We start from the raw sequence: 15914 nt of genomic DNA on the forward strand, positions 1-15914 counted from the left end.
TGTCTTAGTGCATAAGAAAGAAAATGGGACTTTCGGCCAGTGTATACCGAAAACCTATGCATACGGACCACTACCTCCATGCCACAAGTTGTCATCCACAACATCAACGTTTGGGAGTTTTACGCACACTGGCCAAGAGGGCTTATGCTGTTTCAGATTCCTATAACTTGAAACAGGAGTTGGATCACCTCAAGGTTGTCTTCAGGCAGAATGGATATTCTGGTCACCAAATTACTCATGCTTTTCAATTTGGACCCCCACGAGAACCAACGGTGGGCTTCCAAATCTGTTGCTTTTTTACGCTTCGTAGGAAGAATTTCTTCGAAAATTTCAAGAATCCTCAGGAAATATGATATTAAAAGGGTCCTTATGCCTTTGGCCAAAACTAGATGCCCATAACGGGTCGGTGAAATATGATTTGGGACTGAGCAAGCCTGGGGTATACAAGATTCCTTGTCACTGTGGCAAGGCCTACATTGGACAGACTATTCGTACAGTTCAAGATCGATGTGTGGGACATCAACGGCATACACGTCTTCTCCAGCCGGAAAAATCAGCTGTTGCCGAACACTGTCTTAATGAAAGCTGCAATATGTCCTTCAAAGAGACGCAAATTATTGTCTCGGCTTCCCGTTACTGGGACTATGTATTGAAAGAATCAATTGAAATACGCCTGTCTGATGATATTATTAATAGAGACAAAGGTTTTCCTTTAAACAAGACATGGAATCCTATTTTATCACGGACGTAACAACAACGGTCTGGTTTCCGACCGGCTGCATTTTAATTTTACGATTCCTCGCTTTTGACAGTTTTCACCGCTGGCGCCGCTGCGATTCTTCGCCTCACAGAGGGCAGCTCTTCCGTTGCTCGCGCATGCGCAATGGCCAGTACCCGCGGTATAAAGGAGCCGCCGAATCTCAGGTCTCTTCAGTTCCAGCGTGATTGTGCACTCAATCTCACCTGAAGATGGCGGCCAGATGGTCCGCCTAAATATCGTGTTGTCACGACGCTGGAACCCAGTTGCAAACCCGTGAAAATCATTTGTATGCTTGATTTCCATTGACTCCTAGATCCACATCCTACAATTGTCTTGTACTTGACAATTCTTGTACAATAGTTCATTGTCATGATTAGCATAAGTTACGATTTTATTAGGTGCAGTTACACTCAATTTATTGGTATCTACTGTGATTATGTAGAACTAGTTCTTTGAGTGGTTTTCCACACAACCACTGAATATGTTTGTTTTCTGCTTACATCTTGTGTGCAAGATAAACGCTATATGACCCATCATTAGCTAACATATTTAGTCCAAATTGTGTACCTTTAACATGTTACTATAAATTTTACTGTTTTTCTTATAAATTCTTAGTGAGTATAGTCGCGATATTTAGTAGCATATTTTCAGATTCAGTTGAATATGAGGCTGTTGTATAGAAACTCGGATTTTTTCTTTTTATTGGAAAATAATACAAATGTATGCGGACGTTTCCTATTATGAATAATCTATACAGCAGTTGTTGATGTCGTATCATGAGAAAGATGGAATAAAATGTAATCACATTACTAAAAGTGTCATTGCTAAAGTGTAGCAAAACAGAACAGTGCAAATCAATTATAACTGTCTCCAGCATTTACATGTATGACGAGACATACTAAACCACTTTCAGCAATAACAAATAGGTAGGAAATCAACAATTAAAACAATCGTTCTGAAATTAAAAATGAAGCATAAATACACATTTCCAGAAACGTCATTTTTATTTACACAAATTAATAAAAATATCCACAATGGAAACATCTTCGAACATAACATAAGAAATGTTTAGTACTCACATTGTGAGAGTTGTCCTTGGTATAGAAATAACTGGAATCAAATCATAACACCTAATATTTGTTTACCTATTTTATTTCATGTAGAACTCACAGTATTAAACGCTGAACAAATAATTAAGAGCTTTGGTGCATAACACTTATCTACAGTATCTCTGAATCATGTACAGAGCTTCATGAAACAAAAATTTCACAAAAAATGTAGCTACTGTGCACTGATGTAAATGGCAACGAAGCACAGCGCATTTGTTAAATTACACATTTTCCCACCTGACCCATATACCTGAAGATGCACTGATGCGCGTAAATGTCATGAACACTGCCTGTGAGAATGAATGCCACATGTATGCACATGATGCAGTAAGCAGATTATAAGCATATATGCAGACCAGAGGTTAACAAGGTATTGTTTTAGCGGGGATGCAAGCATGTAAACAAGATGACAAGTGACTTTAGCAAAGGGCAATAGAGTAGCATGGAGACCTGCATCAAACCAGTCTCAGAACGAAGAAGGAGACGAAGGAGGAGACGAAGGAGGAGACGAAGGAGGAGACGAAGGAGGAGACGAAGGAGGAGACGAAGGAGGAGACGAAGGAGGAGACGAAGGAGGAGACGAAGGAGGAGACGAAGGAGGAGACGAAGGAGGAGACGAAGGAGGAGACGAAGGAGGAGACGAAGAAGGAGACGAAGAAGGAGACGAAGAAGGAGACGAAGAAGGAGACGAAGAAGGAGACGAAGAAGGAGACGAAGAAGGAGACGAAGAAGGAGACGAAGAAGGAGACGAAGAAGGAGACGAAGACAACACAAGTTACAATGGCATTGCAGTTGGGAACAAGCGCCTCAAAAGTGGTGAAGCTAGTTGGCTGAATCTATCCTACTGTTGTGAACATATATGGAAAGTGGCTGAAAGGTGATAAAACCATAACCTTATGAAAATACGTAATACATCTATACTTCTTCACAAATCATGGAGGTAAGAGGCTTGCCTGTTCTGTAAAGCAGGAGATTTGGCAATATGTGGCATACCTAACGACAGAAAACAGCCATACACATTTTTGAACCCACAATGCTATGTACATTGTTGAACATGGGGATCCGCAACATATGGTCACTGTATGTTTCCATACCAATCCACCAAAATGTTCAATTGCAACTGCTGTGGGCAAGGGATCACTCAGGCAGGACTGAAGGTCAATGCAATTGTCAGGCTGGATGACATTTCCTGTTACACCACATCAGTTGTCATATCCAGATATGCTATCACCTAGGTGAATGGCACCAGATGGAGTACCAATTATGCTATGGGGGCAATCACTTTAGCTACTTTGGGACATATGTTAGTAATTCAAGTCATCATAACAGTTGCAGACTACGTGACATTTGTTGCAACTACATAGATTCTTTCAAGCCTGATGTTCTCCATTGGTGAAAGCTTCTTTCAGCATGATAACTGTCCATGTCACGTGCAGAATGACTCCACAGTGGTTTGAGTAGCATGGTAACTAACACCGATGCCTCTACCACACCATTTACCTGATCTGCATGTATGGAATATAATTGCATAGACACTTGGTGCAACATACATTCAGAAACATGTAATCGACATGTCAAGTCCACATCATATAGAACTGTCGATGTGTTGTATTCCAAAGGTGGACAAACATGCTATTAAGCAGGTTGCTGTATCTGTTACGTTTACTAATGCAGGATTAGTACTAACAGAACAATGTACACACTATCAATGACACATACAGGAAATCTCCTCAGGAAACATACCTGATTAGCTGTCACAATCACTGTTACTGCCACTGTTTCTAAAACGCAGAGTTACTATGTTTGGATGACTATGTTTGGAATAATAAGCAGTAAATCATAACATTTCTTTGGCCTTCTACTGAATATTGCATGCTACTTATGATTACTGACAAAGGTAAGGATTTATCACAATTGACAATCTTCATTCCTCAAGATCGATAGGAAAAAGCAGCAGCGTTAATGGAATGAAAAAAAAAAATTCGATTTATATTTCTGGTGTATTTAGCAATACAATTTCTAGACATCTCAAGCTGCAGATTTGGATTTTTATATTGTCACATTACCTGTTACCACTCTTTACTACATATTATTGCACGTTTTTGTTTTACAGTTCTGCCACATTTTAATGTTATTTCACAGGCATGACAACTTATTGTTCCCCTGCTACATCCATTATTTTAAAGGCCTTGAGGGCACCACCGAGGAAAACCTATTTGCATAAACTAACACTTACTTGTAGTTTCTTTCTGGTGTAAAGTAATGCATGTGCCTTGATAGTACCCAATTCAGTGAAACTTGTCACATATCACATTTGGGAGGTCCCATTCCAATGTGTTCTACTGTATGTTTCTTGAGATCACCTGATCTAGCAAATGACTTGCCACAACTCACATTTGTTAGGTTTCTTTCCAGTGTGAATTAGTGAGTGTCTCTTCAGACAGCCTCCCCTGGCAAAAGATTTCCCACAAATACCGCATTTGTGAGGTTTCTTCCCAGTGTGAATTAATATATGTGTCTTGAGATTGCTTGATACAGTAAAACATTTCCCACAAATCTCACATTTGTGAGGTTTCTTTCCAGAGTGAATTAGTGAGTGTGTCTTGAGACTGCCTGCAGTAGGAAAAGATTTCCCACAAATATCGCATTTGTGGGGTTTCTTCCCAGTGTGAATTAATAAATGTGTCTTGAGATTGCCTGAAACAGTGAAGCACTTCCCACAAATCTCACATTTGTGAGGTTTCTTTCCAGAGTGAATTCTGGAGTGTGTCTTGAGACAGCCTGCCGTAGAAAAAGATTTCCCACAAATATCGCATTTGTGGGGTTTCTTCCCAGTGTGAATTAATGCATGTCTCGTGAGATTGCTGGACACAGTGAAACATTTCCCACAAATCTCACATCTGTGAGGTTTCTTTCCAGAGTGGATTAGTGAGTGTGTCTTGAGACTGACCACCGCAGCAAAAGATTTCCCACAAATATCGCATTTGTGGGGTTTCTTCCCAGTGTGAATTAATAAATGTGTCTTGAGATTGCTTAATACAGCAAAACATTTCCCACACATGTCACATTTGTGAGGTTTCTTCCCTGTGTGAATTAATACATGTCGCTTGAGGTCGCTTGAGAAAGCAAACGATTTCCCACAAATATCACATTTGTGAGGTCTTTCCCTGGTGTGCGTGAATGCATGTTTCTTGAGATCGTCTGACCTAGCAAAAGATTTCATACAAATCCCACATTTGTGAGGTTTCCTTCCAGTATGAATTAATGTGTGTGTCTTGAGATTGCCTGCCATAGTGAAACATTTCCCACAAATATCGCATTTGTGGAGTTTCTTTCCGGTATGAATTAATGATTGTGTTTTGAGATCCCTAGAATAAGATTTCCCAGAAATCTCATGTTTGTGAGGTTTCTTTCCAGTGCCAATTAATATGCGTGTCTTCAGACAAACTGACTGGGCATTCGATTTGTCACGCATGTCACATTTGTGTGGTCTTTTCCTGCTGTGTATGAATACATGTCTCTTCAGATCACCTGACCTAGCGAACAATTTGCTACAAATACCACATTTGTCGGTTCTTTTTGCGGTAAGTAGATCAGCCTGGGCACTGATATCAACAGCTGTAGATGAAGTTCCATAATCACTTTTTTCTTCTGCAAAATTTACCGTTTTTGTGTTACACGTGTCATTGGAGGGCTTCTTTAAAGCTTTCCTAGTTTCCTTATATGAAGGCTGCTCATTGTCTTCTGCAACAGAAACTACTGGATCACTATCCAAGAAGATGCTGCTTTCATGCTTATCACTATAGCCATATGTTTCATGGTTGCCAGCAGTTAAGACATAATACTCACTCATTTTCAAATGTTTTTTCAAACTAACATCACTGTTTAATACCTCACCACACCACTTACAAACATACAAAGGTGGTTGTGTGCCATCAATGTGCATAAACACATGCATTATGAGTCTGTATTTTGAAGGAAAGCTTTGTTGGCAGAAATTACAGATATATACATGTAATTCCTTTTCCCTCGTAGCACAGTCATATCGGGTGGCAACTGAGCATTCCTTATCGATACTCACATCATCTGTATTTGTACTAAACTCGTGTATTGTCTTCCCCATGTCTGTCAGCAACTCATCCTGGACCAGTCTATGGGGACAAGTTTCTTCACATGCTGTGCCGCAGCTCCCACCAGTACTCTGCGTCAATCTAAAGAGTGATGAGGAGAGTATATAATATTCCAACACAAGGACAGATCCGTTATTTAAAACTAAAATAACCAGAGGAAATTCAATATTGATTGATCTGAGTCACTGCCAATTTGATTTGAAATTTTTAGATGAGAATTAAAATAATTCACGTTCACGTTTTACCATCTTTTCAAAATACAGTGCTACACATTAATAGTGTACACCAATTAATTAAATTTATCAAAACATGTATGTTATATGTCTTAATTCAAAATTCTTCCGTTCAAATTATGTGTGATTTAATTAGCACATAATTTTTGAATGTTCCTGTTCCATTATCTTAGCTCTGTAAGTGCCCTTTCATTGCCTTGCAAACACGTTCACCTTCGGAAATTATAAATTTATTTCGCCTAATAAACAGATTTTTTGTTTGATTCCGAGTAAGTCAAAAACTAGTGCAAGCTTCAATGTTTTGATTAGGTATCTAGTATGGATTTTAGTCAGGTGGATAATAACTGTTAATGAACAAGAATCAACGTCACATCAGTCAAGGGAAAAAATTTGCATACTGATGGATAGATGAATGAATGAATGAATGACACACTTGTAGATGGTCTTAATCCAAGACCATGTTTTTGGCACTGCAACTTGTATGAAGCCTTGCACAAATGGAAATACTGTCTGAAAAGATGGAAATGGTTGTAAATTTTGTATTATATTTGCACTGAGCCTTTTTGAAAGTTTTTACATTTTCCCAACATCTGGTCACCTGGCATTACAGACCACCACTGACTGAAGGAGACACACATAAATGGCCACGTCATCCATTAAACACTGCAGGCCACGTCATCCATTAAACACTGCAGGCTAACACTCCATATTGAGAGGCAGTGGTAACAGCTGATGCATGAGCTACCCCTGTATTATCTGGGCCACATTATTCCACTTTCATTTCAATCCTTTCCCACAGAGAGAACTATGATGCCTTTCAGGTCCTCAGTATGTGGATCATGTTTGACATGAAGCATTATGAACTACTGAAGATGTGCATGGTCCAGTGTTTCTTTTGTTCTGACTTCCTTTTAACTTTTTTTGCAATGGTATCTGGTAAATTTAGAGTGTTTTTAAACTCTTAACTGGGAACACACAATTGTTTTTAATTTAACTGGTATCATGGTGTGTATCACATTCTAGAAGTTGACAACCGAATCAGTAAGTATTAACTTTTTTTAACTCCATTAGTTTCAACATGTATTTTCACACATATGGAAGTGAAGTAACTGAATATTAATAATGAAGAAAGAAATAAAAAGAAATGAAAGTAAGGTTGAGAGGGAATGGCATGTTCCATCTCTTTATAATTAGTTATTTTTTGTTGCATTATATTGAATACTGTAGATGTTTATGATACTTTCAAGATATTTTTAAATTTAAGAAATGTTATAACTCGACTGAAGAAATTCATTTGATTCACTATTACATAAATGCAATTCCTTTACTTAATCCCTCTAAGTTGCCCTGAGTTAATTAATTATTGGTTTTCTATTACGAGTTCGTCTGCTGGTAGTGTGAAGGCAGAGATGTTCACTATGTAGGCCAGTTAGTGCCAACATAAACTGGGAGTAGAGGCAGCGATGATGCACCTGCTTGCCAGGGGTAGTTCGGAGTTGGTAACAGGTTCCCCTTCATGTAGGAGAATGGCCATTGAGAGCCGCCACAATACAGACACTCTGGGGGGTAGCTGCTTAATTGAGTGGACGGACTCTAGGGCGATCTCAGTCTTCCCACCAATTTTACTGTCGTATGAGGTATTGTGTGTTACATTGTTCGTTATCTGCTCTTTTTCAGGATGGAATTGGTTAGAGTGTCATTACAGCAATTCATTTTTTGAGAAATTTTGCCTGTACAATTAAGGTTTTCAGCTAGGGTTTCCTTTCCAGAGATGAGGATGGCAGTTAGTGCCTTCAGCACACAAGAGCAGCAACAGCGCCAAAAATCCTATAGTTCCACTTTTAGCAGCAATGTTTTGCAATTTTGAAGTAACCTGGGATTCACCCCATCTACTTAGCATAACTGCTGGTGAGTAAGACGACGATTGTGTGTGAAACCTGCTACAAGATGCATATGCTTTATGTGAGTTACTTACATTCTAAGCGTGTGTAGACCATTCCATAAATTCTGTTCACAGATCTTTTGATTCATTATAACTCCCATTTGCAAGCAGCAACAACTTACTTCGTTCTTGTTTTCGAAAGGCATTAGTGCATGATCTGCAATCAACGAAAGGACTGTAATAATTATTAAAGGCTAAACTCTAAACTTGGTCTTTTTGTATGTATTACCTTTGCAAGATATATGAAATGCAAGTGTGCCACCAAAATTTAAAATTATGGCATAAATGACTGGTCTTCTGGGTCAAAAATTTTTCCATTTGGCTGGTCCACAGCATTAAATCTTGAATGAGAATATAATGCGCCGTGATTTACGAAATTCATCACACACTCTGACACCCATCATCATTTTGCATAAAAGGAAAATTACTTTGAAAGTAACACTTCTGAATCCAACATTCGCAATATTTCACCGTGTACGGTTAGAAATTTAACCAGTTGTAACATCACTCATCGAAATGTGCCCAGGAATGAGACATATTGAACGCAGTTCGTCGTTAGAAAATATTGCAGAATTTTTGACACTGCTGATGGCAGATGCTTGTGTGTGCGCTCTGTTCGTTTGAATGGCGCATTTTCTTTGCAACAAAAGATTTATTTTGGTGATATTCCCTCCTTTATGTTTTATTGCTCCACTATCACTCTGCAGTTGCGGGATAAACTGAAAGATATTTATTAGTGTATCAGTTCTTAGCAACCAGCATTACAAAAATTTAACTTAAAAATAAAACTACCTGGAATTCTGAGAAATACTCATACAGATCTGAACACATCAGAGTCCTTTTAGTGAAGCTATATTACAGACAAGGTGTACAGCAGTAAACCCAAAACCACTGCTGAACTGAAAACCGACATTGAGGTGGCCAGTGACGAAATTGATATTCGGACAGTTCAGTGGGTATTGCAGAATTTTCCTATTTGGCTGTGCCACAATATCGCCAATGATGGCAGGCATATTGAACATGTCATAACCTAAACCCAAATACCTGTAGTGAAGTCGACATGTTTAATAAAGTGTGTGAAAGATTTAGTTTGTAACTACTTTACCATTTTTTATATAGGTCAACAATTGTCACCTTGTATGTTTGCTAAGTGACAGACTTGGCACTGGGCTGCATATCCATCACTGCCATCTGTTTTGACTGAGCAGTTCAAATACATATGTTGGTGCGGCTTTCTGCCTAAGTTGAGAGTAAGGTTATTTCCTTTGTCGTAATTCATAGCAAAGTTGAAATCACTGACTGTACATCATCCTTCCCACACAGTATTCCTCTTTTCTTCACTCTCTCATTCTTTCATGGAAACAATTTGTAGTCAAGAGAAAATTTAGGGGACCACTGATTGAAGCTTTCCGCTTTTGATGAGGTTTGTTTACTGGAGATTGTGCATCAGCCATGTACACACAGTTTAGAACCATTTACTCTAAATGTCTAAATATATTTACTTTGTGATTGATCAAAATGTTTGTAAATAATCACTTCATTGGTTAGTAGTATTAACTGATCAGTATGTTAAACATCGTGTCAATGACTTGCAAATTGCAGTTTAAAAAGAAAACAATGAAATGACATCAAATCCAAATTTCCAAGTCACCAGGTTAATTCATAATATTCTGTCCCACTCATCTCTGTCCTCTGTCTTTCAAAAATATTTGCCTGTCTGGTACCCATGTACATACATTTCTTATACACCTGCTATCAGATAGGACAAGTTACACAGCACAGAGGGCTAGTGAACGCCTTTTAAGTATTGTTTAGATGACTCAAGCTTTCACGATCTACATATTGCAAGTGCTGATTATCTACTTGAGAGTCCTCTAAACACTACTAACAAGACCATTACAGACTTACTTAATCACTCACTGCTCAAGTGTAACGTTGTCATATAGGTGGTCAGTGAATTCCAGCAATCATAGTGTACAGGAGTGACACCATTTGAAGCCAGGCACGAAATCAATCAGTACTTTCTTGGATTCAATGACACAGGTAAACCATATGCTGACCAAACTTTCAACATAATTTTGCTTGCAGCTGGTAAGATACAAATTACAGAAACTATAGAGTAATGTGCAGTCCTTGCCTCGTTCCATGATATATTACATTAATGTGTGTTCCACAAATCATGAATGACATTTTGAAATGTGGAACTTTTGAGTTTAAAATTAGGATTCTTTACACTATGTATTTTTCTTACAATTGCTATTTCTTATTAAAAAACGTATCTACTGAGTAGATGATGTAGGTTGGTTGGGTGTGGGATTGAAGGGATCAGACTGCTAAGGTCATCGGTCCCTTGTTCCACGATAAAATCACACGAAATAAAAACTGTCAGTCGTTAAAAACGGAGAACTGAGACAAGGGACGACACAATACAAGAAAGGCAGACAAAGACCAGACAAACGGAACTAAAATCGCACCGAGTGTGAAGGTGGTTGGCCGATCATGAAAATAAGGAAAAGCCAACCACCAAATGACATTAAAACCCACAGTTTAAAACCACAGGCCAAAGGCCCAAGTCAATACAGGAAATAAAAGGACAAACACTCAAATCATACGATAAAAACCCCCTGCCCGAATAAAACTCAACACGAGGTCCGCCATAGCAACGTCATCACATAAAAGGGCAGGGAGGGTATCAGGCAGCGCAAACGTCTGCCTGAGTCCTGTTAAAAGCGGGCAGTCCACCAAAATGTGGACCACCGTCAGAGCTGCCCCGCAGCGACATAGCGGTGGGTCCTCCCGGCGCAACAAATGGCCGTGCGTCAGCCACGTGTGGCCAACGCGCAGCCGGCAGAGGACGACAGAGTCCTTCCGAGAGGCCCGCATGGAGGAGCGCCACACACGGGTCGTCTCCTTCACCGCCCCAAGTTTGTTGGGCGTGGGCAGGGTGCGCCACTCGTCACCCCAGGCACCAAGCACTTTCTGGCGCAAAAGCGACAGGAGATCACACTCCATAAGGCCGAGTTCCAGAGCCGGTGAACTCACTGCCTGTTTAGCCAGCGTGTCAACCCGCTCATTGCCCGGGATGCCGACGTGACCTGGGGTCCAAACAAAGACCACGGAGCGGCCGCAACGGGCAAGAGCATGGAGCGACTCGTGGATGGCCATCACCAGACGGGAACGAGGAAAGCACTGGTCAAGAGCTCGTAAACCACTCAGGGAGTCACTACAGATGACAAAGGACTCATCTGAGCGGGAGCGGATATACTCTAGGGCGCGATAGATGGTAACCAACTCGGCAGTGTATACACTGTTCCCGGGTGCCAGCGACCGTTGCTCACAATGATCCTCTAGAGTAAGAGCGTAACCAGTGCGACCAGAGACCATCGAACCGTCGGTATAGGTCACGGCAGATCCGGGAAACTCGGCAAGGAGAGCAACAAAGCGGCGGCGGAGGGCCGGAGGAGGGACCGAGTCTTTCGGACCCTGTGCCAAATCCAGCCGAATGCATGGTCGGCGCACACACCAAGGGGGCAGACGGAGATTGGCCCGGAAAACAGGCGGGAGAGGAAAAAACTCAATCCCACACAGTAGAGCCCGGATGCGAACCGCGATCGTACACCCTGACCGTGGCCGCCTGTCTGGAAGATGGACGATCGAGTGCGGGAACAGGAGATGGTAGTTGGGATGCCCTGGCAAGCTACAAACGTGGGCAGCATAAGCGGCCAGAAGTCGGTCGCGCCGGATCCGCAATGGAGGAACACCAGCCTCCACAAGTAAGCTGTCAACAGGGCTTGTCCGAAATGCTCCTGTGACGAGTCGGATCCCGCAGTGATGGATGGGATCCAGCAATTGCAACGCTGATGGCGACGCCGAACCATAAGCCACACACCCATAATCAAGGCGGGACTGGATCAGCGCTTGATACTGCCGGAGAAGGGTGGACCGATCGGCACCCATCGGTGTGGCTAAGGCAACGGAGAGCGTTTAAATGCCGCCAGCATGTTTGTTTAAGCTGCCTAATATGAGGCAGCCAAGTCAACCGGGCATCAAATACCAGTCCCCAGAACCGATGCGTCTCTACCACAGCAAGAGGTTCACCGTCAAGGTAAAGGCGTGGCTCAGGGTGAACCGTGCGACGCCGGCAGAAATGCATAACGCAGATCTTAGCGGCTGAAAACTGGAAGCCGTGCGCTACAGCCCACGACTGCGCCTTGCGGATAGCGCCCTGCAGCTGGCGCTCAGCAACTGCAATGCCAGCGGAGCTGTAGTAGAGGCAGAAGTCGTCTGCATACAACGAAGCTGCGACGGACGATCCCACCACCTCAGCGAGCCCATTGAACGCAATTAAAAACAGGGAGACACTGAGGACAGACCCCTGTGGGACCCCGTTCTCCTGGACCCGGGAGGAACTATGGGACGCAGCAACTTGCACGCTGAAGGAACGAGACGACAGAAAATTCTGAATAAAAATCGGGAGCGGGCCCCTAAGACCCCACCCATGAAGTGTGGCCAGGATGTGATATCGCCAAGTCGTATCGTACGCCTTCCGCATGTCGAAGAAGACGGCAACCAGATGTTGGCGGCGTGCAAAGGCTGTACGGACGGCAGACTCTAGGGAGACCAGATTATAGACGGCAGAGCGGCCTTTACGGAACCCACCCTGAGACGGAGCCAGAAGGCCTCGAGACTCGAGGAGCCAACTCAACCTCCAGCTCACCATACGTTCTAGCAACTTGCAAAGAACGTTGGTGAGGCTTATGGGGCGGTAGCTGTCCACGTCCAGCGGGTTCTTGCCAGGTTTCAACACGGGGAGGACGATGCTTTCTCGCCATTGAGACGGGAACACACCCTCAACCCAGATGTGGTTAACATCTAGGAGGCGTCGCTGGCAATTCACAGAGAGGTGTTTCAGCATCTGGCTGTGGATGCGGTCTGGCCCAGGAGCCGTATCAGGGCAAGCAGATAGTGCACTCTGGAATTCCCAGTCGCTGAAAGGAGCATTGTACGACTCCGCGTGGCGCGTGTGAAAGGAAAGCCTCCAACTCTCCAACCGCTCTTTCCGGGAGCGGAAGGCCAGTGGGTAATACGTAGATGCGGAACACTGAGCAAAATGCGCTGCTAACCGGTCCGCAATCGTGTCGGAGTCAGTACACACCACTCCATTCAGCGAAAGCCCAGGGACAGAGACAGGCGGCCGATAGCCATGGAGTCGCCTAATCTTAGCCCAAACCTGCGATGCAGAGGTAAGGACGCCAATGGTGGAAACATACCGTTCCCAGCACTCCTGCTTCCATTGGCGAATAAGGCGTCGGGCACGGGCACGGAGCTGTTTAAAAACGATGAGGTTCTCCAACGACGGGTGCCGCTTATGGCGTTGAAGAGCCCGCCGGCGATCTCTAATCGCCTCTGCGATCTTGGGCGCCCACCAAGGCACAGTCCTCCGCCGAGGGGACCCGGATGAACAGGGAATCGCAGATGCCGCCGCAGAAACGATGCCGGTGGTGACCGACTGAACCACCGCATCAATGGTGTCAGGGGAAGGAGGTGCGATAGTGGCGAGAGAGGAGAACAAGCCCCAATCAGCCTTATTCAGAGCCCATCTGGAGGGGCGTTCAGAAGAGTGACGCTGTGGTAGTGACAGAAAGATGGGGAAATGGTCACTACCACATAAGTCGTCATGGACACTCCAGTGGATGGATGGTGAAAGTCCGGGGCTGCAGATAGAAAGGTCGATGGCCGAAAATGTGCTATGGACTACGCTGAAATGTGTCGGCTCTCCCGTGTTTAAGAGGCAGATGTCAAGCTGCGAGAGAAGAGTCTCGACATCTCTACCCCGGCCAGTAATCGCGGCGCTACCCCACAGGGGGTTATGGGCGTTAAAGTCGCCCAGTAACACAAAAGGAGGAGGCAGTTGTGCTATCAATGCAGCCAACACATGACGCGAGACATCACCATCTGGCGGAAGATACAAACTGCAGACAGTAATAGGCTGAGGCGTCCACATCCTTACAGCGACAGCCTCTAAAGGTGTGTGAAGAGGTACACATCCGCTGTAGACAGAGTTAAGGATGTAGACGCAGACTCCACCAGATACCCTCTCATAAGCTGCCCGGTTCTTGTAATAACCCCGATACCCACGTAGGGCAGGGGTCCGCATTGCCGGCAACCAAGTTTCCTGTAGGGCAATGCAGAGGAAAGGGTGACTGCTGATGAGTTGGCGAAGCTCAGCAAGGTGGTGGAAAAAAGCGCTGCAGTTCCACTGGAGTATTGCTTTGTCCATGTCCGAAAAAGGCGTGAAGGGGCCGAGGAGGCAGATCACGCCACTGGGTCACCTGCTGCTACCGATGGAGGACCAGTACAATCTGCTTCCATGGCGTCTGAGGGTCCGGCGAGATCCAGGTCCTCAGCAGACGCCCAGATCTCCACCTTTTCCCCGGACGCAGAGCCTGTAGGGAGCAGTGGGGTGGATGCCACCGCGTGGTCCTTGGCCTTAGAGGTCTTCTTCGTCTTGTCTCTCTGGTCCTTGGGTTTCATTGGCTGGGAGGGCTCCAGCGAGTCAGTCTCCGGGACGGAGGAGGAGCGGGAAGCCCTGCGATCAGCCGCTGGTCTGCTTTTCTTCCATTGGCTGACGTCACCCTTCCCAGAGGCGGAAACCTGGGAAGGAAGGGACCCAAGGGACCCTTTCCGTGCTATTCGAGCAGGGGAAGTTTGAGGCTTCCCCAGCTTAGAAGTGGGGACTGATGTCCCCGATGGTTGGGGGGTTGCTGCTCCTGAGGCAGGTAGTGCAGGAGCAGCAGGGAGTGAAGTGGCCCCCACCATCAAGGGGGCAGGTGTAGCATTCCGGCTCTGAGAGGTGGCAGTCTGAGGGAGAGCTAATGGGGCCATAACAGTAGTAGCCGTGACGTAAGAGGCAGGCATTCGAACAGGATGGAGGCGTTCGAACTTCTGCCTGGCCTCAGTGTATGTCACGCGGTCCAGGGTCTTATACTCCATGATTTTGCGCTCTTTCTGGAAGATCCTGCAGTCCGGCGAGCAAGGTGAGTGGTGCTCTCCGCAGTTTACACAGATGGGAGGCGGAGCACATGGAGTATTGGGATGTGATGGGCGTCCACAATCTCGACATGTGAGGCTGGAAGTACAGCAGGAAGACATATGCCTGAACTTCCAGCACTTAAAGCACCGCATCGGGGGAGGGATATAGGGCTTGACGTCACAACGATAGACCATCACCTTGACCTTCTCAGGTAAAGTATCACCCTCGAAGGCCAAGATGAAGGCACCGGTGGCAACCTGCTTATCCCTTGGACCACGATGTACGCGCCGGACGAAGTGAACACCTCGCCGCTCTAAATTGGCGCGAAGCTCGTCATCGGACTGCAATAGAAGGTCCCGATGGAATATTATGCCCTGGACCATATTAAGACTCTTATGGGGCGTGATTGTAACCGGAACATCCCCAAACTTGTTACAATCGAGTAACCGGCGGGACTGGGCGGAGGACGCCGATTTGATCAAAACCGAGCCCGAGCGCATTTTGGACAAGCCCTCCACCTCCCCGAACTTGTCCTCTAAGTGCTCGACGAAGAACTGAGGCTTCATGGATGTAAAGGATTCACCATCAGCTCTCGTACACACCAGGTAGCGGGGCGAGTATGGTTTGCTGGCATCCTTAGCCTTTCGTTCCTCCCATGGTGTAGCCAGGGAGGGGAACGATTTGGGGTCATATGTAGTTGCGTTGTA

The 15914-nt window shown here is 44.5% G+C and overlaps 1 protein-coding gene across 9 annotated transcripts in view; it reads right to left on the reverse strand.

The window, feature by feature from the left end:
• Positions 1–15914, reverse strand: part of LOC126295084 (zinc finger protein 729-like) — a 251786-nt gene that overhangs the window by 150682 nt on the left and 85190 nt on the right. For 6 of the 9 annotated variants that reach the window (XM_049987339.1, XM_049987341.1, XM_049987336.1 and 3 more), the window contains one exon: positions 1749–6080. The exons of 1 other annotated variant lie outside the window; for it this stretch is intronic. In XM_049987339.1, the coding sequence (XP_049843296.1) occupies positions 4238–6080 (1843 nt within the window). In that variant the 3' untranslated portion in view covers positions 1749–4237. Of the gene's footprint in view, positions 1–1748; positions 6081–8207; positions 8332–15914 lie in introns of those variants that run through there. 2 more of the 9 variants (XM_049987340.1, XM_049987342.1) reach the window with 1 other exon arrangement.

Source organism: Schistocerca gregaria, chromosome 11, assembly GCF_023897955.1.
Source record: "Schistocerca gregaria isolate iqSchGreg1 chromosome 11, iqSchGreg1.2, whole genome shotgun sequence".
In the NCBI taxonomy this organism is placed as follows: domain Eukaryota; kingdom Metazoa; phylum Arthropoda; class Insecta; order Orthoptera; family Acrididae; genus Schistocerca; species Schistocerca gregaria.